The following is a 26,657-nucleotide window of genomic DNA, read 5'->3' as shown; positions in this document are numbered from 1 at the left end:
CTCATCTCTGTCCTAAATGGACATCCCTATAGTCGGAGGCTGTGCTTACCGTTCTCGACCCACCCACATCCTCCCAACATCAACTCTCTCCAGACAGGTGTCAGAGAGATCTGGCGAGACCCTTCATCAGGACCTCTGTAGCTTGGATTACCAGCATCTGCAGATTTTCTCCAAGCAGAAGTTAATAAGTAAACTTCTTGATTAGTCAGAGTCTCAAAAGTTATGTGGAGGAGGCGGGAGAATAGGGTTGAGAGGGATAATAAATCAGCCATTCTTCTAAACTCCGGTGAGTACAGGCCCAGAACCATCAAACAGTCCTCATGTGTTAACTCTTTCATTCCCGGAATTATTCTTGTGAATCTTCTGGACCCCCTCCAATGCCAGTACATGTTTTCCGATAGAAGGGACCCAAAACTGCTCACAATACTCCAAGTGTGGTCTGACCAATGCCTTATTAAAACCTCAGAATTACATCCTTGCTCTTGTACTCTAATCCTCTCGAAATGAAAGCAAACATTGAGTTTGCCAATCTTACCACTGACACAAACTGCAAGTTAACCTTCAGGGAATCCTGCACAAGGACACCCATGTCATTTTGCACCTCTGATTTTTGAATTTCGCCCTGTTTACAGAATTGTCTATGCCTTTATTCCTTCGACCAAAGTCATACCTGCCTAAGTTTGTACCTCCCAAACTCTACCTGTGCTACAAGATCCTTATTACGTATACTGGTGCATTCAAATAAGACCATAAGACAAAGCAGCAGAAGCCGGCCATTCGGCCCTTCGAATCTGCTCCGCCATTTAATCATGAGCTGATCCATTCTCCCATTTATTCCCACTCCCCCACCTTCTCACCATGACCTTTGATGTCCTGGCTACTCACATACCTATCAATCTTTGTCTTAAATACACCCAATGACTTGGCTTCCACTGCCGCAAGAAATTCACAGATTCACCACCCTCTAGCTAAAAAATGTTTCTTCGCATCTCCCTTCTGAATGGGCGCCCTACAATCTTTAAGTTATGCTCTCTTGTACTAGACTCCCCCACCATGCGAAACAACTTTGCCACATCCACTCTGTCCATGCCTTTTAACATTCGAAATGTTTCTGTGAGGTTCCCCCTCATTCTTCTAAACTCCAAAGAGTATAGTCCAAGAGCGGTCAAATGTTCCACATATCTTAACCCATTCATTCCAGGAATCATTCTAGTGAATCTTCTCTGAACCCTCTCCAATGTCAGAACATCCTTTCATAAATAAGGAGCCCAAAACTGCATACAGTATTCCAAGTGAGGTCTTACCAGTGCCTTATAGAGCCTCAACCTCACATCCCTGCTCCTATACTCTATTCCTCTAGAAATGAATGCCAACATTGCATTCGCCTTCTTCACCACCGACTCAACCTGGAGATTAACCTTAAGGGTATCCTGCAGGAGCACTCCCAAGTCCCACTGCATCTCAGAACTTTGAATTCTCTCTCCATTTAAATAATAGTCTGCCCGTTTATTTCTTCTACCAACGTGCATGACCATGCACTTTTCAACATTGTATTTCATTTGCCACTTCTTTGACCAGTCTCCTAATTTATCCAAGTCTCTCTGCAGACTCTCTGTTTCCTCAGCACTACCATCCCCTCCACCTATCTTTGTATCATCAGCAAAATTAGCCACAAAGCCATCTATTCCATAATCCAAACCATTGATATACAACGTAAAAAGATGTGGCCCCAACACGGACCCCTGTGGAACAGCACTGGTAACTGGCAGCCAACCAGAATGGTATCCCTTTATTCCCACTCTCTGTTTCCTGCCAATCAGCCAACGCTCTATCCACATATGTAACTTTCCCGTAATTCCATGGGCTCTTATCTTGTTTAGCAGCCTCATGTGAGGCACCTTGTCAAAAGCCTTCTGAAAGTCCAAATACACAACATTCACTGCATCTCCCTTGTCTAGCCTACTTGTAATCTCCTCAAAAATTTCAATGGGTTTGTCAGGCAGGATTTTCCTTTAAGGAAACCATGCTGAGTTTGTCCTATCTTGTCATATGCCTCCAGGTACTCCGTAACCTCATCCTTGACAATTGACTCCAGAAACTTCCTAACCATTTCTCAAGCTAACAGGTCTATAGTTCACTTTTTGCTTCCTTGCCCCCTTCTTAAATACCAGAGTGGCATTTGCAATCTTCCACTCCTCTGGAACCATGCCAGAATCTATTGACTTTTGAAAGATCATTGCTAATGCCTCCGCGATCTCCACAGCTACTTCCTTCAAAACACAAGGGTGCATTCCATCTGGTCCTGGAGATTTATCTGCCCTTAGACTATTCAGCTTCCTGAGTACTTTCTCTGTCGTAGTTGTGACTGCGCACACTTCTCTTCCCTGACACCCTTGAGTGTCCGGCATACTGCTGGTATCTTCCTCAGTGAGGACTGATGCAAATACTCGTTCAGTTCCTCAGCCATCTCCTTATCTTCCATTACAATTTCTCCAGCATCATTTTCTATCGGTTCTATATCCACTCTCACCTGTTTTTTTTACTCTTTATATACTTGAAAAAGCTCTTAGTATCTTCTTTGATATTATTTGCTAGCTTCCTTTCATAGTTCATCTTTTCCCTCTTAATCGCCTTCTTAGTTTCCTTTTGTAAGCTTTTAAAAACTTCCCAATCCTCTGTCTTCCCAATAATTTTTGCTTCCTTGAATGCCCTCTCCTGTGCTTTTACTTTGGCTTTGACTTCTCTTGTCTGCCACGGTCGCATCCTTTTTCCATTCGAAAATTTCTTCTTTTTGGAATATATCTGTCTTGCACATTCCTCACATCACGCATAAACTCCAGCCACTGCTGCTCTGCTGTCCTCCCGCTAGTGTCCCTTTCCAGTCAAATTTGGCCAGTTCCTCTCTCACGCCACTGTAATTTCCTTTACTCCACTGAAATACCGACATATCGGATTTCGGCTTCTCTTTCTCAAATTTCGCTATCTTAGATTTATTTCTGTTTTCCCCCTCCTCCACTCTATCATTCTGATTTCCCATACCCCTGCCAAATTAGTTTAAACCCTCCCTAACAGCTCTATTAAACATTCCCGCTATGATTCAGGTGTAACCCGTCCTTTTTGAACAGGTAACACTTACCCCTGAAGAGATCCCAATGATCCAAGAATCTGAAGCCCTGACCCCTGCACCAGTCTCTCAGCCACGCATTCATCAGCCTGATCCTACTGTTCTTGCCCTCGCTAGCACATGGCACAGGTAGCAATCCTGAGATTACTACCCTGGAGGTCCTGCTTCTCAGCTTCATTCCGAACTCCCGGAAATCTCTCTTCAGGACCTCCTCCCTTTTCCTCTCTATGTCATTGGTACCAACATGTACCAAGACAGCTGGCTGCTCGCCCTCTCCCTTCAGAATATTCTGGACCCGATCCGAGACATCCCGTACCCTGGCACCTGGGAGGCAGCACACCATGCGGGTATCTCTACCAGACTCACAAAATCTCCTGTTTGTTCCCCTGACTATGGAATCCCCTATGACTACCGCATTCCTCTTCTCCCTCCTTCCCTCCTGCACAACAGCGCCAGGCTCAGTGCCAGAGACCCGGTCAAAGTCGCCGTCCCCTGTCAGGTCATCCCCTTCAACAGCATCCGAAACGATATACTTGTTGCTGAGGGGGGCAGCCACAGGGGTGCTCTCCACTATCTGGGCATTTCCCTTCCCTCTCCTGACAGTCACCCAGTTTTCTGACCCCAGTAGCCTAGGGATGACTACCTCTCTGTAGCTCCTGTCTATCACCTCTTCATTTTCTCTAATAAGCAGTACGTCATCAAGCTGCAGCTCCAGATCCCTAACACGGTCTCCGAGGAGTTGAATCTCGGTTCACCTGGTGCAGATGTGGCTATCAGGGAGGCAGGCAGTCTCCCAGGATTCCCACATCTGACACCCTGAACAAAGCACTAACCCTGCAGACATGCTACCTAATTCTACAGGAATGAAACAAAGAAAGATAGGTCTACTCACCCACTTAGTTCACCAAGCACACACACTTTTTAAACCGTAAGCTAATATGCCCTGCTGTTACCCCGTCCGTCAGGCCGATTTGCCAAGGGGGAAAAAAAAAGTCGGTTCCTCGCTCTCATCTCTTCCCGTTACCGCCTAAGCCCGTTGAGACAAAGCCCTGCACTCTGCTGCCACCCACTCCGCTGCCTGCTGTATAGGGTGGTCATCTTTTTAAACTCTCTGCGCTGTTCTGCGCAGTCTCGCCGTTCTTGTACGCGAAGTTTTTTACAGAACTGCCTTCCTTCAGAATTTAGTTCCCACGCCGCCCTTCTTGTCCCAATCTAAAAAAACACCTTCAGTCGTGTATTCATCAGCCTATTCCACACTGTCCACAGGAAATTCAGCAAGGCCTTTGATGTCGATGATAGACCACACTTGGAGCATTGTCTGCATTTCCGGTTCCCGAATATAGGGAGGATGTCATTACACTGGACAGGAGGCTTCAGGAGGATGTTACCAGGACTGGGAGCTTGGGTTAAAAGCAGAGAGTAGATAAGCTTGGGCTATTCAGCTGTAGTGTAGGATGTTCAGGTATGACCCATTATCAAGGTAAATAATTCATTAGGAGCTTAAATAACGTTTCTTTTTCCATGAAATGGGAGTACAGAACCAGAGGCCTCAGATTGAAAGTGAGACGGGAAATTTTTCTGAGTGGTCTATCGGGTAACATTCTCATAGAGAGGGAGGTTGGTAAATGGAATTTGCCCTCAGACGCTGTAGAAAAAGGTAAAAATAAAATATTTTAAAATAAATTTGGGCAGGTACACAGATGGGAAATGGTTAGGGGAATATGGGGCAAACACACACAAATGGGACATGCTCAAGAAGACATCTTAGTCTTGCAGATTGATGAAGTGGGCCGTGGGTTCGACATCCGTTAAACCCTCCCAGATCATCCTCCTGAGGAATCTCACCCCGGACTCTGTCTGTGAAGTGTTGATGTGACGTCACGTCAGAGGGCAGCTCAGTGCCACAGAACAGACAGACTGGGTAAGGATGGCAGATTTCAATCCTAAATGGAAATTTGTGCCTATTTATGTGGCCGTGTGTCACACTCTGATAATATATTGTGTGTCTGTGTGTGTGTAAATATCCGTGTGGTGTGTATACACATTGAAGGAGAGTGTGGTGCACGTTGAAAAATTTGTATGTTACGGAGTGTCATCACATGTCTGGTGTGTGTTGACAATGTGTCACACCTGATTAAGTTGTTTAAATAAATAAATGACTGTCTCTGAAGAGATTGGTTTCCAGGTTACTGAGGGAAATAACAACGTACATTGCTGAGGCTCTGACTACAATCTGCCAGTCCTTCCTGTGTATGTGTGTGAGGGAGCTTTGCCAGGCCGGTTATGCTGTGTGTGCTTCTCCCGAGATAAAATCTTGACCCATGTCAATGCTTGTTGGTGTGTCCGAGCTCATTCTCACAATGCTTCAATGCAGTGGTCTAATAACCATAAGACATAGGAGCAGAATTAGGCTATTTGCCTATCGAGTCTGCTCCGCCATTTAATCATGACTGATCCTTTTTTTCCCTCCTCAGCCCCACTCCCTGGTCTTCTCCCCGTAACCTTTGATACTGTGTCCAATCTAGAACCTATCAAGCTCTGCCTTAAATACACACAACAAGTTCCACAAATTCACCAGCTGCTGGCACAAATTTATCCGCATCTGTTTTAAATAGACCCCCCTCTATCTTGAGGCTGTGCCCTCTTGTCATAAACTCCACCACCATGGGAAACATCCTTTCCACATCTACTCTGTCTAGGACTTTCATCATTCGAAAGGCTTCAATGAGATCCCCCCTCATCTTTCTAAATTCCAGCGAGTACAGACACAGAGCTATCAAACGTTCCTCATATGATAACCCTCTCATTCCCGGAATCATCCTTATGAAATGAACCTTCTGCAATGCCAGCACATCTTTTCTTAGATGAGGAGTCCAAAAGTGTTCACAATACTCAAGGTGAGGCTTCACCACTGCCTTATAAAGCCTCAGCATCACATCCCTGCTCTTGAATTGAATGCTATCTAAATCCCTTGAATTGAATGCTAACGTTGGATTTGCCTTCTTCACCACTGACTCTATCTGCAAGTTAACCCTTAGTGTATTCTGCAGAATGACTGCTAAGTCCATTTTCATCTCAGCTTTTTGGGTTTTCTCCCCATCTGGAAAAAAAATCTGCACATTATTTCTATGACCACAGTGCATGGCCATGCATTTTCCAACATTGTATATCACTTGCCACCTCCCTTCCCATTCTCCTCATCCAAGTCCTTGTCCAGCCTAACTGTTTCCTCAACACGACCGGCCCCTCCACCAATCTTCGTATCATCTGCAAACTTGGAAACGAAGCCATCTACTCTAGGACATGAGGGTATGACTTCAGGATTGATGGACGGCCTTTTAGAACTGCTATGTGGAGAAATTACTTTAGTCAGTGTGTGGAAAATCTGTGGAATTCGGTGCCACAAGTGGCTGTTAAGGCCAAGTCATATTTAAGACAGAGATAGATAGGTTCTTGATTAGCTAGGGCATCAAAGGGTATAGGGTGAAAGCAAGGGAGTGGGGATGACTGGAAGAATTGGATCAGCCCATGACTGAATGGTGGAGCAGACTCGATGAGCTGAATGGCATATTTCTGCTCCTATATCTTATAGTTTATTCCATCAGCTAGATCTTGATATACAGCGTAACATGATGGTGTCCTAAGACTGACCCCTGTGGAACACGAGTCACTGGCAGCCAACCAGAAAAGGATACCTTTACTCTCATTTGCTGTTTCCTACCAATCAGCCAATGTTCTAACCATGCCTGTAACTTTTCTGTAATACCCTGGCCTCTTAAACTGGTTACCACCTTCATGTGTGGCACCTTGTCAAAGGCCCTCTGAGATTCCAAATATACAACATCCACTGCATCCCCTTTATCTATCCTGCTTGTAATCTCCTCAAAGAATCCCAACAGGTTTGTCAGGCAGCATATTCCCTTAACGAAGCCATGCTGCCTTGTCCTGTCTTGTCCAGTGTCACCAAGTATTCCATAACCTCATACTTAACAACTGACTCCAATTTCTTCTCAACCACAGAGGTGAGGCTAACTGGTCAATAATTTCCTTTCTGCTGCCTTCCTCCTTACTTAAAGAGATAAGTGATATTTGCTGTTTTCCAGTCCTCTGGCACGATGCCAGGGTCCAATGATTTTTGAAAGATCATTTAAAATGCCTCCATAATTTCTACTGCGACCTCTTTCAGAACACTAGGGTGAAGTTCAACTGGTCCGGGTGACTTATGTACCTTTAGGTCTTTCAGCTTTTTGAGCACCTTCTCCTTTGTAACAGTAACTGCACTCACTTCTCTTCCCTCGCACTCTTCAACACCGGGCACAGTGCTAGTGTCTTCCACAGTGAAGACTGGTGCAAAATATGTGGTTTATCTGCCATCTCTTTATACTGTGTTATTATATATCCTGCCTCATTTTCTAGCGGTCCTATATCCACTCTCATCTCTGTTTTAATTTTTTTACAATACTTGAAAAACAATTTGATATTGTTTGCTAATTTGTTTTACAAAGACAGGTGTGTAAAAAGGGCCTGAAGGATCATTGGAGACCAGAGTCACCCCATCCACAAACTGTACTAGTTGCTACCATCCGGGATACAGTACCGCAGCATAAAAGCCAGGATCAACAGGATGCAGGACAGCTTCTTCAACCAGGCCATCAGACTGATTAACTCATGTGGACACAATTGTATTTCTATGTTATATTGACCAGCCTGTTGTACATATTATTCATCATAAATTACTATAAACTGCACATCACACATTTAGATGGAGACCTAACGTAAAGATTTTTAATCTTCATGTATATGAAGGATGTAAGTAATAAAGTCAATTCAATTCAAATCAATTTCTTATTTACTTTTTCTCACCCAATCATCCTTTTAGTTCTTCTCTGTAGCTATTTAAAAGCTTCCTAATCATCCGTCTTCCTACTAGTTTTTGTTTAGTTGTATGCCCTCCCTTTTGCCTTTACAATAACTTGTCTTCCCTTGTCAGCCATGGTTTTACTATTTTGCCATTTTAGTATTTATTTATATTTGGAATACATCTATCCTTCACCTTCGTCATTTTCCCAGAAACTGACACCATTTCTGCTCTGTTGTCATCCCTGCCAGCATCTCCTTCCAATTTGCTTTGGCCAACTCCTCTCTCACCACTGTAATTTCTTTCACTTCTCTGAAATACTATAATGTCAGACTTTACTTTCTCTTTATCAAATTTCAAGTTGAACTCAGTCACGTTGTGAGTACTGCTTCCTAAGGTTTCTTTTAACTACTCACTTCTGGTTCAATACATAACACCCAATCCAGTAGAGCTGTTCCCCGAGTCGGCTCAACGACAAACTGCTCTAGAAAGCCATCACATTGCATTCAACAAACTCACTCTCTTGAGATCCTTTACCAACCTGATTTTCCCAATTGACCTGCATGTTGAAATCACACATGATTATCATAACATTGTCCTTTTCATCAGCCTTTTCTATTTCCAGTTTTAATCTGTGGGCCTCAACCTACTGACTGCTGGGAGGCCTGTATATGACTGCTGTCAGTGTCATTTTTACTTTTGCAGTTCCTTACCTCAACCTACAAGGATTCAACATCTTCCAATCCTATGTCATGTCTTTCTATTGATTTACCATCAGAGCCACACCACCCCATCGGCCTTCCTTCCTTCCTATACCTCAGATACACTGTGTAACCTTGGACATTCAGATCCACACTACAACCGTCCTTCAGCCACGATTCCGTGATGGCCACAACATCACACCTGACAATCGGTAATAGTGCAACAAGATCATCCACCTTATTTCTCCTACTTCATGAATTGAGATATAACACTTTGTGTACTGTATCTGCTACCCATTTTAATTCTGCATCTCTAATGCACTGATAGTCACCCTGCTGGCTGCAATTTTGTCCTCTCATCTGTCCGCCTTATCTGACAGTCTGACTGCACGCTATCTTTGCATTTTTACCATCAGTCCTATCCCTTCACTCCAATTCCCAACCCCACCCCCACCAAATTAGTTCAGACCCTCCTCAACAGCTCCATCTAACCTCTCTGTGAGAATATTGTTCTCCCTTTTGAGCAGGTCATTCCTCCTCCAGAAGAGATCCCAATGATCGAAGAATCTGAAAACATGCCCCCTGCACCAGCTTCTCAGCCAAATTTAACCTGCCAAATTATCCTGTTTCTACCCTCATCAGCACGTGGCACAGGCAGCAATCCAGAAATTACAATCCCGGAGGTGCTGCTTCTGAGCTTGCTACCAAACTCTCCAAATTCTATTTTCAGGACCTCTTTGCTTTTACTTCCTATGTAATTGGCCCCAAAATGTGCCAGGATATCTGGCTGTTTTCCCTCCCTCTCTAAAATGCTGCGGACACGATCCGAGACATCCCTGACCCTGGCACCTGGGAGGCAACATAACATTCGGGTATCCCCTTCACATCCACAGATTCTCCTGTCTGTTCCCCTGACGATTGAGACCCCTGTCACTACAGCTCCCCTCTTCTCCATCTAACATCAGTGAGAGTTGCGGGTTCAGGAGGGGGGTGGGGTGAAGACCTGTGTCAGTCAGAGTCTGCACTCACAGCGCAAGAAGGATTTGTGTATTTTTCTGACAATCCTGATCACCGCACTGCTACCCGCTTTTATTCCCTACAATATCATGAAATCTGTATTAATCTCCTATTTCCTGTGGTAGGATTCAAGCTCATGTCTTGGTGTGTTAGTGCAGTGTGCCTGGGATCAGGACACAGTGGTTCATCTGCCAGTCCCGTGTATTGGTTGTACTGTGACCCTGTGCTGGTGTGTTCAGGGGTCTGACATCTCCAGCTGACCATGTGACAGTGATGTCCCCCAGTTGGTGCCGTTGATGTGGAATAAACATCAGTTCCCTTTCAGCCCATTATTAAAGCCAATCCTTGCCTCAGATGTAACTTAGTTGTGTCTCATAAACAAGGAGAAATGAATCTTTGTAAGTTTTACCTCGGTTAATAGCATCAAGTGTTTCTCTCAGCACTGTGTTCAACAAATAGATGTGATCAAATTTTTCAACTGGTAGGGCCTCATCTGTCACTGATAATTCCTGGACATCGTCACTGATTCTGTAAATATTAAACTGCTGGTGATAAGCTGGAATTTTGAAGTATTTTACAAATCCATACAGGGTTTCAGTAAAGAGCATGTCCTACCTCCTGTTTCGATGAGCTTCCTCCTGAAGTAAATAAAAGCACAAATCTGATTAGACTTGGACTTACTGTCCACGTCCTGAATTTAATCCAAATCATTCCAAGATGTTGAAACTTCCCACTCCCACAGTCAGTCACACACACGGACAATACAGAACCACGGAGAGAATTAAAGAGGAAAGTTTCTGAAAATTAGACCATTACTGAGAGGATGGAACTGACAGGAGAGACAGGACAGGCTGTGCATTATCATCTGGATAAGACGTCAGAATGATAAAATGGAACAATTTAAGATCAGTGATGGATTTGCTTGCGCGAAGGTGGAAAAAGTACCTCATTATGGCGAACACGAGAGGACACAGGTGCTTGGAAGTAGTACGGAGGAGATGTCGGGTAAGTGTTTTGGAATGGGTGGAATGAGCTGCCGGCAACGAAGGTGGAGGCGGATGCGATAGGGTCTTTCAGAAGACTCCTACACAGGTACATGGAGCTTGGAAAAATAGAGAGCTATGGCTAACTGGAGGTAATTTCTAAAGTGAGTAGATGTTCGGCACAGCATTGTGGGCCAAAGAGACTGTATTGTGCTGTAGGTTTTCTTTGTTTCGATGTTTCTATTTATGGGGAGACCTTCAGTCAAAGATAAAATGCCAGCTGGTTTTTAATAAATCCCACAAGAAATTTAGTGAAGAGGATGTGGAACTCGCTGCCACAGGAGTGGTTGAAATGGAACAGCAGAGACTGACTGTAATGGGGAGGCTGGATAAACACGTGAGGGACCAGGGAGTTCGGGCACTGTTGCTGGGTGCTGTGAGTAGGTGGCAGGAGGATTGTGGCTGAGGGGAAATTGATAGAAGATGGACCGAATGGCCTGCTCTTGACGGAGAATGGGACACAATCCCATGTAAAACTTATCCGAAATAGTAGAGACAGTGAAAGATTCCGTAATCTGATGGAAACTGGATATGGAGGATAAGTCTGATGTGTGGGTCACATTCTTTGTTCTCATTGATTGACAGAGAGACCCTCACACCAAACACACTCACAGCCTGTGACTGGAACTGGGTGTTAATGGGAGTTTTAGAGGATATTTAATGTGATAATTACGGACACAATCAGCAGCTCTGTGTTATGATCAGAGTAAATCATTTCAGAAAAGATTGCATTCTGATCTGGGATGTACAGAAGTTGTGGAAGTCCAGTTTTGGGGAAACAACAACCCTGAATAGTTGCATCGATTGTTTGCTGAGAAACAGTTTACTGCCATTTGTAAATGCTGTGTGTAGGAGCAACACGTCTGTTTTCTGTCTGCATTGTATTCTGTGTTAGGTGTTTATTACGATAACCAGTAACGTGAGTGGGGACGTGGTAAAAGTGATGGGAATAAGTTACATATTCGTACTCTGTTCTGGGCTGTTTTGATCCTGGGACTGGCAAATGCCATATCTTTTGTTGACCGATTAATTGCAGTTTAATTTACGATTAATTATGCTGAAATTTCATCGCTTAAATATTGTATGTTGCTGATAAAGGATCAAATATCTGTCTCCGATATTTATAATGTCATTAATGGAGTGATTGGAGGTTCGTCATGCAAGGAGAACACTCTGTGTGAGGTCTCCAGCAGCGGCAATTGATTTGGTAGAATTGGCCGCTGTGTTGTGTTTATTTCAAATATACCGCTGTTCATTTAGTTCAATTTGACAGAAATAAATTGAAATGTAATCCCTCACCTTGAGAAATATCACACCGTCTTTTTGATTCATCTGTTCCTTTAACTTAGTGATTTCCTCCTGAATAATCCTTATATTCTCTTGAATTTTAAGAAGATTTTTCTCCATTGGTTTGAGAATCCTCTTCTCTTCTTCCCTGAGATCCCAGAGTAAGCTCTGCTCTTTCTCAGTGATAATCTGGCGCAGTTCAGCAAACTGGGATGTGATGTGAGTCTGAACGCTGTGTGACTGTTCCTGTCGAATGAAACGTAAGATTATTTTACTGCATTGCTGTGTTCTATTTCCTTATGACATAAAAGTGACCATTCGGTCCATTGGGGTCCATACTACTTCTGAGACATTCCCGTCAACCCCATTCCCTCACATTATCCTGAAACTTATTCTCCCTCAGTGACCCATTAACTCCCAGCTGATTCACATCACTCTCCCCCACCTTCACAGGGTTAATTGTAATTAACCATTCATCCAGCATGTCCCTGGGATGTGTCTGAAACTGTCATGAGCACAGGGAGAACATGCAAACTCCACACAGACAGCAGCAGAGGTCAGGATCGAACCCAGGTCACTGGAGCTGCGATACTATGTTATTCTGCATTAAATGGAGCAAAACTCGACAGTAATATCAGAAATTCCGCTCAGGAAGCCTCACCTGAACTCCGGAAATCTTCTCTTTCTGTTGCTGCTCCTTTTCCTGGAAGTCTGATTTCTTTTTTGTGAGAGAGTCTAAGGAAGATTTTACCTGATCCTGAAAGTCAGAGAGTGAAGGAAATAGAAACAAAGATGCATCAAAAGAAACAGGTGATCAAACCCGATTATCACACAAAATGCCGGAGGAACTCAGTGAGTCAGGCAGCATGTATTCAGGGGAAATAAACAGTCTGTGTTTCCGGATAAGATCCTTCATTCGGACTGGGAAGGAATGGGACAGATTGCAGAATAAAAATGTTGGGGATGAGAACCAGCTGACAGGTGACGGGTGAGACAACGTGAGGGGGAACGTGGGGGAGGGTGTTGAAGTAAGAAGCTGAGAGGAGACAGCTGGAACAGGTAAATGGCTGGAGAAGAAGGAATCTAATACGAGAGGACAATCGACCATGGAAGAAACGGGAGGAACTGGGCTGTTTGCGGCCCGAATGGTGACGAGGGAGCAGGTTAGGAGTCAAGTGTAGCACTTGTCCGGTTTGCAGGTGTCAGTGCCAGGAGAGAGATCAGTGGGGAGGAGCGAGTGGATCAGGGCGATACAGGACGTGGACCGCGATCCGAATAGAGAGCGGAGAGCTGCTGGGTGCGGAGGTGGGCTGTGGGGCGGAGAGATGCTAGAATCCCGTTGGAGATGGCGGAAGTTGCAGAGAGTTATGGGTTAGTTATTGAGGCTCGTGTGATGATATTTAGGACACTGGAAATATTTTAAGTATTAAACTAACGTTAGTTTTTACCTTGTAGATTTTAACAGCTTCTTTAACCGGCTTGAAGCTGTGCTCTCTGTGTTCCTCCGCCACTGCACAGATCAGACAGATCAGTGTCTTGTCCGTTTCACAAAACAGCTTCAGTTCTTCCTCATGTTCCTCGCAGTGACGTTTACTTTCCTTCCCTTTCGTATTCAGGTTTAGATTTCGAACTTTTTGTGTCAGATTTGCTAAGGCCCGATTCACCCTGAGGGTGCGGTCAGCAAACTCCGCTCTACATTCCGGGCAGGAGTTTCTCTCCTCTCTTTCCCAACACCGTGTGATGCAAGAGCGACAGAAATTGTGTCCGCAATCCAGTATAACCGGATCGGTGAAGAAATCCAGGCAGACGGGACAAATTACCTCCTCGCTCAAACTCTCGTTCTCTCCTTTCGAAGCCATGTTAACTCCCAGCACTTCCTGATTCAGAATGATTTCACTTTCGGGGAGCAGCTGATCCCCTGCAGCACCGCGATTGTCCACTACGCGAGCTGCAGACTCGGGGAATCAAACAACACACACACAATGCTGGTGGAACACAGCAGGCCAGGCAGCATCTGTAGGGAGAAGCACTGTCGACGGTTCGGGCCGAGACCCTTCATCAGGAGAGCTGGTGTGGTATACTGCGTCCAGTGCTCCCGGTGTGGCCTTTTATATATTGGTCAGACCCGACGCAGACTGTGAGATCGTTTCGGTGAACACCTACGCTCGGTCCGCCGGAGAAAGCAGGATCTCCCAGTGGCCACACATTTTAATTCCTCGTCCCATTCCCATTCTGATATGTCTATACATGGACTCCTCTACTATCAAGATGAAGCCACATTCAGGTTGGAGGAACAACATCTGGGTAGCCTCCAACCTGATGGCATAAGCATTGACTTCTCTCACTTCCGTTAATGCCCCTCCTCCCCTACTTACCCCATCCCTGACATATTTAGTTGTTTGTTTTTTTTAATCTCTCTCTGACCATAACTCTGCCTGTTCTCCATCTCTCTCTGGTGCTCCCCCTCCCCCTTTCTATCTGCCTAGGCCTCCCGTCCCATGATCCTTTCCCTTCTCCAGCTCTGTATCCCTTTTGCCAATCACCTTTCCAGCTCTTAGCTTCACCCCAGCCCCTCCGGTCTTCTCCTATCATTTCGCGTTTTCCCCTCCCCCTCCTACTTTCAAATCTCATAGTATCTTTCCTTGCAGTTAGTCCTGATGAAGGGGCTCGGCCCGAAACATCGACAGTGCTTCTCCCTATAGATGCTGCCTGGCCTGCTGTGTTCCACCAGCAGTTTGTGTGTGTTGCTTGAATTTCAAGCATCTGCAGATTTCCTCGTGTTTGTTCAGGGAATCAACATGGTTTTGCTGAATGTGTTCAGTGGAAATTCTGGCCCTTTCTATGTGTAGTGTGGGATCAAAAGCACATTAAAAAGACAACAGATAACAAAACGCGGCCATGGTCTGTCTAAGCCCGGCTACGAGCGGAGGAGGGTTGGCCATATGGCTAGCAACCCCATCTCGTAAAAACCTAGTGCGACAAAAACGTCAGCAGGCATGCTGCAAGGATCAGACTGGGAGGGGCCCTCTCGTCTCCACTGCAGTAATCTCGGGGCAGCGCGCTGTGGGAGTGATCTCCGGGCATGCTGCAAGGATCAGACTGGGAGGGGCCCTCTCGTCTCCACTGCAGTAATCTCGGGGCAGCGCGCTGTGGGATTGATCTCCGGGCATGCAGCAAGGATCAGACTGCGAGGGGCCCTCTCGTCTACACTGCAGTAATCTCGGGGCAGCGCGCTGTGGGATTGATCTCCGGGCATGCAGCAAGGATCAGACTGCGAGGGGCCCTCTCGTCTCCACTGCAGTAATCTCGGGGCAGCGCGCTGTGGGAGTGATCTCCGGGCATGCAGCAAGGATCAGACTGGGAGGGGCCCTCTCGTCTCCACTGCAGTAATCTCGGGGCAGCGCGCTGTGGGAGTGATCTCCGGGCATGCAGCAAGGATCAGACTGGGAGGGGCCCTCTCGTCTCCACTGCAGTAATCTCGGGGCAGCGCGCTGTGGGAGTGATCTCCTGGCATGCAGCAAGGATCAGACTGGGAGGGGCCCTCTCGCCGCCAGACAGGTGAGGTCTTGCTGCCTGTTGGTGAGATCTGGTGAGGAGGCATTCTGCCAGACGGTCTGGACTGTCTGCTCAGGGAACCACTCCACTGTGTCCATCCAGTTCTTCTCCTGCAGTAACTGCAGGACATTCCGTGCTGACCACTGTCTGGTGTTCTTGTGGTCAAAGCTGCCGGTCTGAAAGAACTGTCACCAATTTCATTAACACAAGGTTCACATGGAGAAGCTTCCTGATTGAGACAGACACAGTCTCACAGGGTATTTACAGGGTAGGGGCAGGAATGATGTTTCTCCTGGCTGGGCAGTGGATCCAGGGATCACAGACTCAAAATCCGAGGTCACCTCAGCAGGACTGAGATGAGGAGAAATTTCCCCAACACAGTGCGTGAATATTTGGAACTTTCTCCACAAGTTTTCTAAATTAAACGGACATATTTAGGGGCTCGGCGATGTTGGGAACATAGCAGGAAAGTAGCGCTGAGGTCAAAGATCAGTCATGTTCTGAGTGAGGGACAGAACAGCGCAACGGGCCGAACAGCCACGCCTGCTCCTGTTTCTTATTTTCTAAATCACGAGTTGACATTTGAGCCTTGTTCTCCCTTGGCCTTCAGCCTGTCGGATTGCACAGGGGAGCGGTGAGAGCCCCAGAGATCCATCAGCAGCCGTTGCGGTTATTTCATGTTCTTGTTATTTATCCTGTTTCTCCATATTTGCATTTGCACAGTTTGTTACCTTCAGCAATCTGGCTGATCTTTCACTGCCTGCTTACTATTCTATACTTTTTCTAAGTATGTCCGCAGGAAAATGCTTCTCGGGGTTGTATGTGGTGACTTATCTGGACTCTGATAATAAAATTTATTTTGAAATTTGAGTTTCGGGAAACTTGCTTCAATTCTGAGAACAAACTGTGACTGACATCTCCAGCTCCCAGCAGCAGCCCGGCCTCACACACTCGCAGCCAATCAGCGATCACCGCTAGGAGAGGGATGCTCTCATTGGCTGAGGGTGTTAGTGGGCGGGACACTGAGCGCCCGGCCGGGCCGGGGTTTGGAACCGGGACCGAGTGAGGCCGGAGACTGGGAGCTGCGCCTCGGGTTTCGGCTGCACCACCGGCGGGTCGTGAATCCTTTCGAAGGCAGAACTGAAGAGACCGGCGGAAATTCCGTGAGATGTTTCAGCTACACGGAGGGCGCCCGGCCTTTCCCCGCCGAGGATCGGGGCCTGTTGTCTGGAGTTGTCTCCCAGACCCGTCCCTTCCTGCTGGGAGACGGGAGCTGCCCCGCAGCGGCTGCCGATGGATCTCCGGAGCTCTCACCGCTCCCCTGTGCAATCCGAACGGCTGAAAACCAAGGGAGAACAAGGCGCAATGGTAAACTCGTGCTTTAGAAAATAAGTAACAAGAGCGTGCATGGCCACTCGGCCCGTTGCGCCTATTCCACCCTTTCCTCAGAATAGTCCTTCCTTTTTAAATCTTTTTATTGATTTTAAACAAACATAAATGAAACATGAATACAAAGAGCTTGAGAGTACATAATTAATAGGTTAAAGTATAAATACAAACAGATGATATTAACCTCCCAAACTCATAGTGTTTACAAAAAATGGAAAAAATAAGAAACCCTCCCCCCAAAAAAAATAAAAAAATCATAATCGACATGGGCCATTGCATTATATCAATTATACACAGTAGCATCAATAACTCCGCACCTCCATCCGAATAATTAAGGACAATAAAAGTAAGGTTTAGGGAAAGTCAGTTTAGCTCATATGAAAATGTTGAATAAATGGTCACCAAGTTTCTTCATATTTACCTGAAGGGTCAAAGACAACACTTGTAATTTTTTCTAAACTCGAGAAAACCACTGAAATATAGTTGGAGGACTAATTTCTTTCCAATTCAATAGGATAGATCTTCTCGCCATTAATGTAACAAATGCAATCTTCCGCCGGGCTGGGGGGTGGGGGGGATAAACGACTATTATCCACCATTGGTAAACCGAAAATTGCAGTAATAGGATGCGGTTGCAATTTGATATTCAGAACTGTTGAAATAATACCAAAAATATCTTTCCAATAATTTTGCAAACAGGGGCAAGACCAGAACATGTGGGTCAATGAAGCGACTTCAGAATGACATCTGTCACAGGTTGGATTAACATAAGAATAAAATCAAGCGAGTTTATCCTTGGACATGTGAGACCTATGAACAACCTTAAATTGTAGTAGGCATGTTTAGCACAAATAGAAGAAGGATTGACTAATTGTAAAATTTTCTCCCACTGCTCTGTGGGTATAAGACAGTGAAGTTCTTTTTCCCATTCCTTCTTAATTATTTCTGATACTCCTGTCTGGATTTTCATGATCATATGGTAAATGATAGCTACTTAACCCTTCTGGCAAGGATTCAGAGATAGAATTTTTTTCTGTAATGTCCATTGGACATAATTTCAGAAAATACTAACATTCAAGAAATTTCTAACTTGCAAGTATCTAAAAAAATGAGTTTTAGGCTGGATAGCTGTTCAAAGGACATAAAACTGTTATCTAAAAATAGATCACGAAAACATGTTATACCTTTTGTTTTCCATAACACAAAGGCCTGGTCCATAAAAGAGGGCTGGAAAAAGAAGTTAGATATAATAGGGCTTGATTATTCAAGCCAAAGAATTTACGAAATTGAAACCATATTCTTAATGTATGTTTAACTATAGGATTAGTTATTTGTTTATTCGGTTTAGATAAAGCAAAAGGAAGCGAAGATCCTAAAATAGAAAACAGTGATAGATAGATAGATAGATAGATAGATACTTTATTCATCCCCATGGGGAAATTCAACATTTTTTCCAATGTCTCATACACTTATTGTAGCAAAACTAATTACTAATGAGAAGTCTTGTACAGATTTACACTCCAAATTTACCCATTGTGGGCAAGGTACTATGACCAATTCTTGTGTCCAAAATATATAAATATTGAATATTAACTGCCCAATAGTAAAATCTCAGGTTTGGCAAAGCAAAACCACCTTCCTTCTTAGGCTTCTGTAAATATCTTTTACTTAATCTCGGATTTTTACTCTGCCACACATATGAGGATATTTTGGAGTCAATAATATCAAAAAAAGATTTAGGAATAAAAATTTGTAATGCTTGGAATAAATAAAAAAAATTGGGTAATACTATCATCTTGATAGTATTAATTCGACCAACCAATGACAGAGATAATGGGGACCACCTGGTAACAAGTTGCTTGATTTGTTCAATTAAAGGTAAAAAATTAACTTTAAATAAACCCTTACGTTTCTTGGTAATTTTAATACCCAAATAAGTAAAATGATCTGTGACAACTTTAAATGGTAAGTGTTTAAAAATTGGAACTTGCATATTTAATGGAAATCATTCACTCTTATTAAAATTCAGTTTGTAGCCAGAAAAGCTACTAACCTGAGCAAACAAGGATGAAATAGCAGGAATAGATCTCTCAGGGTAAGATATGTTTAGTAACAAATCATCAGCATATAATGATAACTTATAAGTCCCTTACCCATGGGTAATACCAAAAATATTAGGTGATTCACGAATGGCAACGGCTAAAGGTTCCAAAGCAATGTCAAATAATAGAGGACTTAAAGGGCAGCCTTGCCTTGTACCACAGGACAACTGAAAAAAGGAGATATTTGATTATTGGTAAGAACGGAAGCAAAGGATTATAATACATTAATTTAATCCATGATATAAATTTCAAGCTAAAATTGAAATTCTGCAACGTATTAAATAAATATGGCCATTCAACTCTATCGAACGCTTTTTCAGCATCTAAGGAAATGACATTCTGGTATTTTAGATGAAGATGTATAAATTATATTAATAAATTTTCAAATGTTAAAAGATGAATAACAGTTTTTAATAAATCCGGTCTGATCTTCAGAGATAATTTGAGGGTAACATTTTCTAATCTAGTGGCCAAAATTTTGGTAAAAATCTTAGAATCCGTATTCAGCAAGGATATTGGCCGATAGGATGCACATTCAGTGGGGTCTTTATCTTTTTTAAGAATTGGAGAAATGGAGGCATCATTAAAAGATTGTGGTTATTTACCTACTTTTAACGCATCTTTAAAAATTTTAAAAAGCCAAAGAGGGATTTAAAAAATTTAAAAAATTCAGCAGTATAGCCATCCGGACCTGGGGCTTTACCTGAATTCATTGAAAAAGGGAGTGGGTTCCCCTTTCCAGACCCTGCCTGGGGACTTCACAGCACTCCTCAGGGTTATATATGGAACCTCTCGGACAGGGACAGGGAGTGGGTTTCCCATTCCAGACCCTGCCTGGGGACTTGTGCAACTCCTCGCGGTTATATATGGAACCTCTCGGAAAGGGACAGGGAGTGGGTTCCCCTTTCCAGACCCTGCCCGGGGACTTGTGCCACTCCTCAGGGTTATATATGGAACCTCTCGGACAGGGACAGGGAGTGGGTTCCCCTTTCCAGACCCTGCCCGGGGACTTGTACCAGTCCTCAGGGTTATATATGGAACCTCTCAGACAGGGACAGGGAGTGGGTTCCCGTTTCCCAGGCAGACGCCCGAAGGTGACCGGGAGCCACCAGAGGGGCTGATGTAATACAAGCCATGGCACGGTGGGTCGCTGATGTAAGGGAACCCATTTGAATGACAGCCCGACTGCATGAGGATTTTGGTGAATTTACCCAATAACTACAGAAAAAAGGAGAATCTCTTGCGTACTTTATAGCTCGTTTTAAGGATACGTGAGAGTCCAACGCTGGCAAACCCCTGGACAGATCAGTATGTCCAGCTCGCAGTGCAGACTTTTCTAAACTGTCTCAGACCCAAGCCTGCCCACTCCTTTAAGTTAACTAATCTCAATTCGCTGTATCAGACCTAGCCCCAGGGTGACATAAATTCTGATGAATAGGGAGCGCAATTGACTTTTTAAAGGGACTGGGGAAAAGCGAGAGTGTGCACAGAGAACCGGTAGTGAGGAGATGGAGTTCGGGTCCCGACGAAGAACCCAGAACAGGTGGCAGGATCGTGCGGACGGTGCAGATGAAGAGGACACTTGGCTAAGAACAGAAACGGGGTTTGTAGAAAGAGGGGACATTGGGCCAGAGATTGTCGCACTGCAATCACAGACAAGAATAATGGGCAGGAAGAGAGCCTGGATCACAGCAATACTCGACAGAGTAGCACATTTACTCTCCACAATCCCTTTGGTCCCGGATAGGGCAGGCCAGAGGGGACGGATTACAGTGATATTCGACAGAGTACCACATTTACTCTGCACAATCCCCTTGGTCCCGGACAGGGAAGGCCAGAGGGGACGGATCACAGCGTACTAGACAGAGTACCGCATTTACTCTCCACAATCCCTTTGGTCCCGGATAGGGCAGGCCAGAGGGACAGATCACAGTGATACTCGACAGAGTACCACATTTGCTCTCCACAATCCCTTTGGTCCCGGATAGGGCAGGCCAGAGGGGACGGATCACAGTGATACTCGACAGAGTACCACATTTTCTCTCCACAATCCCTTTGGTCCGGGATAGGGCAGGCCAGAGGGGACGGATCACAGTGATACTCGACAGAGTACCACATTTTCTCTCCACAATCCCTTTGGTCCGGGATAGAGCAGGCCAGAGGGGACGGATCACAGTGATACTCGACAGTGTACCACATTTACTCTCCACAATCCCTTTGGTCCTGGATAGGGCAGGCCAGAGGGGACGGTGATACAGGTGGCTGTGATCAGGCTCATCACACAGGCAGGCTCTTTTTCTCACTGCAGTAATCAGGTAGAAGGTACAAGAGCCTCAGGACTCGCACCACCAGGTTCTGGAACAGTTACTACCCCTCAACCTTCAGGCTCTGGAACAATACAGGGTAACTACACTCACCTGCTGTCCATAGAGATGCTCCCACAACAAATCATCATACTGGGACTGTCTCAAAATGAGTGAAATAAGAGGTGGTTGGACTGAGACAGATCACATTCCTGTCTCAGAATTAGAGAAATGCAATCTCACAGGATATTTACAGTGTAAGGGCTGAAATGATGTTTCCCATAAGGTGTGGAACCAGCGCTCACAGACTCAAAATCCAAGGACAACTCAGCAGGACTGAGATGAGGAGAAATTTCCTCACCCAGAGTGCAGTGTTTCATTTCAATTATCTCCACAAGGTTTCTAAATTGAATGGACATATCCTGGGGCACAGCGGTGATGACAAGTTGCAGGAAAGTGGTGCTGAGGTCAAAAGTCAAGCATGTTCTGAGTGAAGGGCAGAAGAGGTGCAAGGGGCCGAATGGCCACGCCTTCTCTATTTCTGATTTTCTGAAACACGAGTTTACCTTTGCGCCTCACTGTTTCTTTTCCTGTCAGATTGAACAGGGAGCGCTGAGTGCACCGGACATCTATCGGCAGCCGCTGTGGTTATTTCATGTTCTCGTTGTTTATTTGCATTGGCGAAGTTTGTTGTCTTCTGCACTCTGATTGATCTTTCAGTGATCCAGATATAGTTACCTTTCTGTAGCTTTTCTCTGTATGTTTGTAGGAGTTGTATGTGGCGACTTGTATGTACTCTGATAATAAAATTTACTTTGAACTTTGAGCCTCGGGGAACTTGCTTTGATTCTGAGAACAAACTGTGACTGACATCTCCAGCTCCCAGTAGCAGCCCGTCCTCCGACACTCTCACAGCCAATCAGAGAATACCACTGGGAGAATCTTGCCTCCATTGGCTGAGGAGTGTCAGTGGGCGGGACGCTGAGCGGACCGAAGTTTGGAATCGGGAACGAGTGGACCCGGTGAGAGACCCGAGACTGGGAGCAGCTCCCCAGATAAAGGCTGCAACAGCGGCCGGAGTTTTGAATCCTTCCGATGGCGGAGGTGAAGAGACGGGCGGAGATTCCGTGAGATGTTTCAGCCTCACAGAGGGTGCCCGGTCTTCCCCGGCGTGGATCGGGGCCTATTGTCCGGAGTTTCCTCCCAGACCTGTCTCCTGCTGCTGGGATACGGGTGCTGGTCCGCAGCGGCTGCCGATGGGACTCCGGTGCTGTGAGCGCTCCCCTGTGCAAAAGGACAGGCTGAAGGTCAAGGGAGAACCAGCCGCAAAGGTAAACTCGGACTTTAGAAAAAGGAAACTGGAGCAGGCCATTCAGCCCTTTGTGTCTGTTCTGCCTTTCACTCAGAACATGCCTGATCTTTGACCTCAGCGCCACTTTCGCGCAACGTTCCCAGCATCGCAGAGCCACAAAATTTGTCCTTCGAATTTAGAAATCTTGTGGAGAAAATTCCAAAGATTCGCTGCCCTCTGGGTGAGGAAATTTCTCCTCATCTCAGTCCTGCTGAGGTGAACTCGGATTCTGTGACCACCATTCCTCACCACAGCCAAAGGAAACGTCATTCCTGCCTCTACCCTGTCAATACCCTATGAGACTGTGTCTGTCTCAGTCAGACGGCCTTTTATTTCTCTAATTTTGAGACAGGCCCGGTCAGTATAATCTCTCCGAGGACACTACCTCACCTCCTAAATCAATCTGGGAAATCTCTTCATTCCCTTCATTCCACAGGCTGACTCCGGGAGGGAGACCAGACCTGTGCACAGTGATCCATGGACGCTCTCACCAGGACCCCATATACCTTCAGAGGAGATCTTTATTCTTGTATTCAAACCTTCCTTCCCATTCAATGCTCTTCATTTAATATCGAACTCAAACAGTGAACAGACACAACACAACCGCAGCCATGTGGTGAAATTTGTCAGCCATACATTGCAATATCTAGGAATAAAAACCACAAATTACTGTAAGTATTTATAAAATTATACTTAAAATGTATTGCAAAAAGAGAAGGCAAATCCTGAGGAAGTATTTATCGGCTGAAGTGTGGTGAAATTTGTTCCTTTGTGTCTGCAGTACATTGCAATATTTAGTCATAAACACTACAGACTACAGTTAGTATGTGTAAAATTATATTTAGAATGTAGTGCAAAACGAGAGGAAAAATACTGAGGGGGTGTTCCTGGGTACTTTGTCCATTCAGAAATCTGACAGTGGGGAAGAAGCAGTTCCTGAACCGGTGAGTCTGTCTCCAGGCCCCTGTACATCCTCCTTGATGGTAGCATCAATGAGACGAAGGCATGTCCTGGGTGATGGGGGTCCTTAATGATGGAAGCCACCTTTTTGTGGCATCATCTTTTGACTGTGTCCTGGATGCTGTGGAGTCCAGTGCCCATGAAGGAGCTGGCTGAGTTTACAACTTTCTGCAGCATTTTCCGATCCTGTGCAGTGGCCTCTCCACACCAGGCAGTGAAGCAACCAGTTAGAATGCTCTCCACAGTACATCTGTAGAAATTTGCAAGTGTCTTTAGTGACAGACCGATTCCCCTCAATCTCCGAATGAAATATAGCTGATGTTGTGCCTTCATTGTAACTGCATCAATATGTTGGGCCCAGGATAGTTCCTCAGAGATGTTGAGAGGGAGGAAATGGAAACTGCTCACCCTTCTCACTTCTGATCCCACGATGAGGACTGGTGTGTGTTCCCTCGACATCCCCTTCCTGAATCCACAATCAATTCCTTTGTCTTCATGATGTTGAGTGCAAGGTTGTTGCTGCGACACCACTCAACTTGCTGATCTATCTCACTCCTGTACTCCTTCTCGTCACCATCTGAAATTCCACCAACAATAGCTGTGTCATCAGCAAGTTTATAGATGAGCCTAGCCACACAGACGTGGGTGTAGACAGAGTAGAGCAGTGGGCTGAGCACGCATCGTTGAGGTGTGCCAGTGTTGATTGTCAGCAAGGAGGAGATGTTATTTCTGATCCACACAGACTGGGGTCTCCTGGTGAGGATCCAGGTGCAGAAGGAGGTACAGAGGCCCAGGTTTTGGAGCTTGTTGATTACAATTGAGGGTCTGATTGTGTTGAACGCTGAGCTGTAATCAGCAGCCTGACTTGTGTATTGCTTTTATCCTGGTGATCGAACGCCGAGTGTGAGCCAGTGAGAATTGTTGACAGATTGTGGTGATTGGCAAATTGCAGTGGGTCCCTGCACACAGACAGGAGTTGATTGACCATGACCAACCCCTCAAAGCACTTCATCACAGTAGTGAGCGAAACTGGGCGATAGTTGGTGAGGCAGGTCACACTGGAATTTTTGGGCACTGATATGATTGTCGACGTTTTGAAGCGTGTGTGTGTGTTTGTACGCGTATTCGCATGCTTGAGCAGAGAGACAGAGTATTTGAGGTTTTCCAGTTCAATTCAGGAATATTTCCAGTAATTGATGTGCCTCGAAAGATGGGTCACAGTGTTCGGCCGACCATTCAGATCAGAACAAAATAATTTACCCAGCAGACTGAGCTCACAACCCGCTCTTGTGTTTCAGAGTTATTTACAAATTGAAATGTACAATTTAAAATGTGTAAAGTAAATTTGTTATCAAAGTATAGACATGTCACCATGTATAATCCTGGGATTTGATTATATTGTAAATTCAGTAAACTCAAGAACCATTATAATGTGTCCATTGGTTTTGGGAATAGCAAAGTTTAAGGATCTGGTCTCAATTTAGAAATTTTTTTGGTTTAGCGATTTTTTCATTATCATCTCCCATTCTCCTTAATTATGTTTTTAACCCTTCCATGACTGACAAAGTTTTTAAGAATTGGGATGAACTAGGTATTAAGCGTTTTTGGGACTTGTTTATCTCAGGATCTCTTGCATCATTTGACCAATAGATGGCAGCATTGAGAAGAGAGCATGGCCTGGGTGGTGGGGGTCCTTGATGATGGATGCTGATTTCCTGCGACAGCACTCCACAGAGATGTGCTCAGTTGTGAGGGGAGTTTTACCCGTGATGTACTGGGCAATATCCACTATTTCTAGTAGGATTTTCCTTTCAAGGGCTTTGATGTTTCCATACCAGGCCATGATGCAACCACTGAACATGCTCCCCACCACACATCTGTCGAAGTTTGTCAGGGTTTTAGATGTCATTCTGAATCCACGCAAGCTTCTAAGCAAGGACAGACAGTTCCTACATTCCTGTAATTGCACTTGTGTCTCGGGCTCGGGAGAGATCCTCTGAAATGTTAACACTGTGGAATTTAAAGTTGCTGAACGTCTCCACCTTTGAGCCCCGATGAGGATTGCCTCATGGGTTCCTGTTTCCTCCTCCAAAGTCCAGAACCAGTTCATTGCTCTTGCTCTCATTGAATGAGAGGCTGCTCTTGGACCATAAGACCATGAGAGACAGAAGCAGAATTAAGCCATTTGGCCCATCAAAACTGCTCTGCCACTTCATCATGGTAAATCCATTTTTCCTCCCAGCCCCATTTTCCTGCCTTCGCCGCGTATCCTTTCATGCCCTGACCGATCGAAAGTCCATCAACGTCTGCCTTAGCAAAAGGAAAAGCAACATCCGTCATGAAGTCAAAGATGAGGTGAGGCACCTCCCACTCCATACCCATCCATTTCTGTCCCTCCCCCTCCCCACTCTCTTGCCTACAAAACCTCGCTTTCACTCCTTACCATTCTCTTCTCTCTCTCTCCCTCCCCTCTCTTCTGTCACTCAACTTCCTCAACTCTCTCCCCACACTCCCCCACATTCTCCCCCCTCTCCCAACTCTCTGCTTCACGTTTTCCTCTCCAGTATACCCCACTCTTACTGTTAAACCCTCTCTCCCCGTTCTTTAACTCTCACCCCCTCTTCCTCTCCCCTTCCCGTTTCCTTTCCCTCCCCCCTCACCACCCTCATCCCTCTCCCCTACTCTCCTCTTCTCACCCACCCTCCCACACCCTCTCTCAGATGGTTAAATGACGGTTATATTTGGAAGTGACTTGTTCACTCACATTACTTACAATGAACAAGAATGTCAGTTAAAATAATGTGAAACATGAGATCGTAAAGTCTTCATTCTTTAGATCGATGAGACCTTGAACATGCAGATGTGAGCTATGATGGAACGTGACGAAGTATTTTCTGGAGATGAGCCACATGTTTCAACCGGCAAAGTAAAACTTGCCTGAAAATGTTTCCAAGAATAATCGGACCT

General features: G+C 45.2%; 1 protein-coding gene across 1 annotated transcript in view; it reads right to left on the bottom strand.

Moving 5' to 3' along the window:
• LOC140720257 (E3 ubiquitin-protein ligase TRIM39-like) overlaps positions 1 to 26,657 on the bottom strand; it is a 151,020-nt gene that overhangs the window by 116,933 nt on the left and 7,430 nt on the right. Inside the window, exons 2-5 of the mRNA XM_073035127.1 lie at positions 12,692 to 12,787; positions 12,043 to 12,276; positions 10,316 to 10,338; positions 10,110 to 10,228 (exon numbers count right to left, since the gene is read on the bottom strand). Coding sequence (XP_072891228.1) covers positions 10,110 to 10,228; positions 10,316 to 10,338; positions 12,043 to 12,276; positions 12,692 to 12,787 — 472 coding nt within the window. The remainder of the gene's footprint in view (positions 1 to 10,109; positions 10,229 to 10,315; positions 10,339 to 12,042; positions 12,277 to 12,691; positions 12,788 to 26,657) is intronic.

This window comes from Hemitrygon akajei, unplaced genomic scaffold, assembly GCF_048418815.1.
Source record: "Hemitrygon akajei unplaced genomic scaffold, sHemAka1.3 Scf000039, whole genome shotgun sequence".
Lineage (NCBI taxonomy): Eukaryota > Metazoa > Chordata > Chondrichthyes > Myliobatiformes > Dasyatidae > Hemitrygon > Hemitrygon akajei.
The sequence above is the reverse complement of the archived record's forward strand: the minus strand, read 5'-3'. Positions and strand labels throughout refer to the sequence as shown.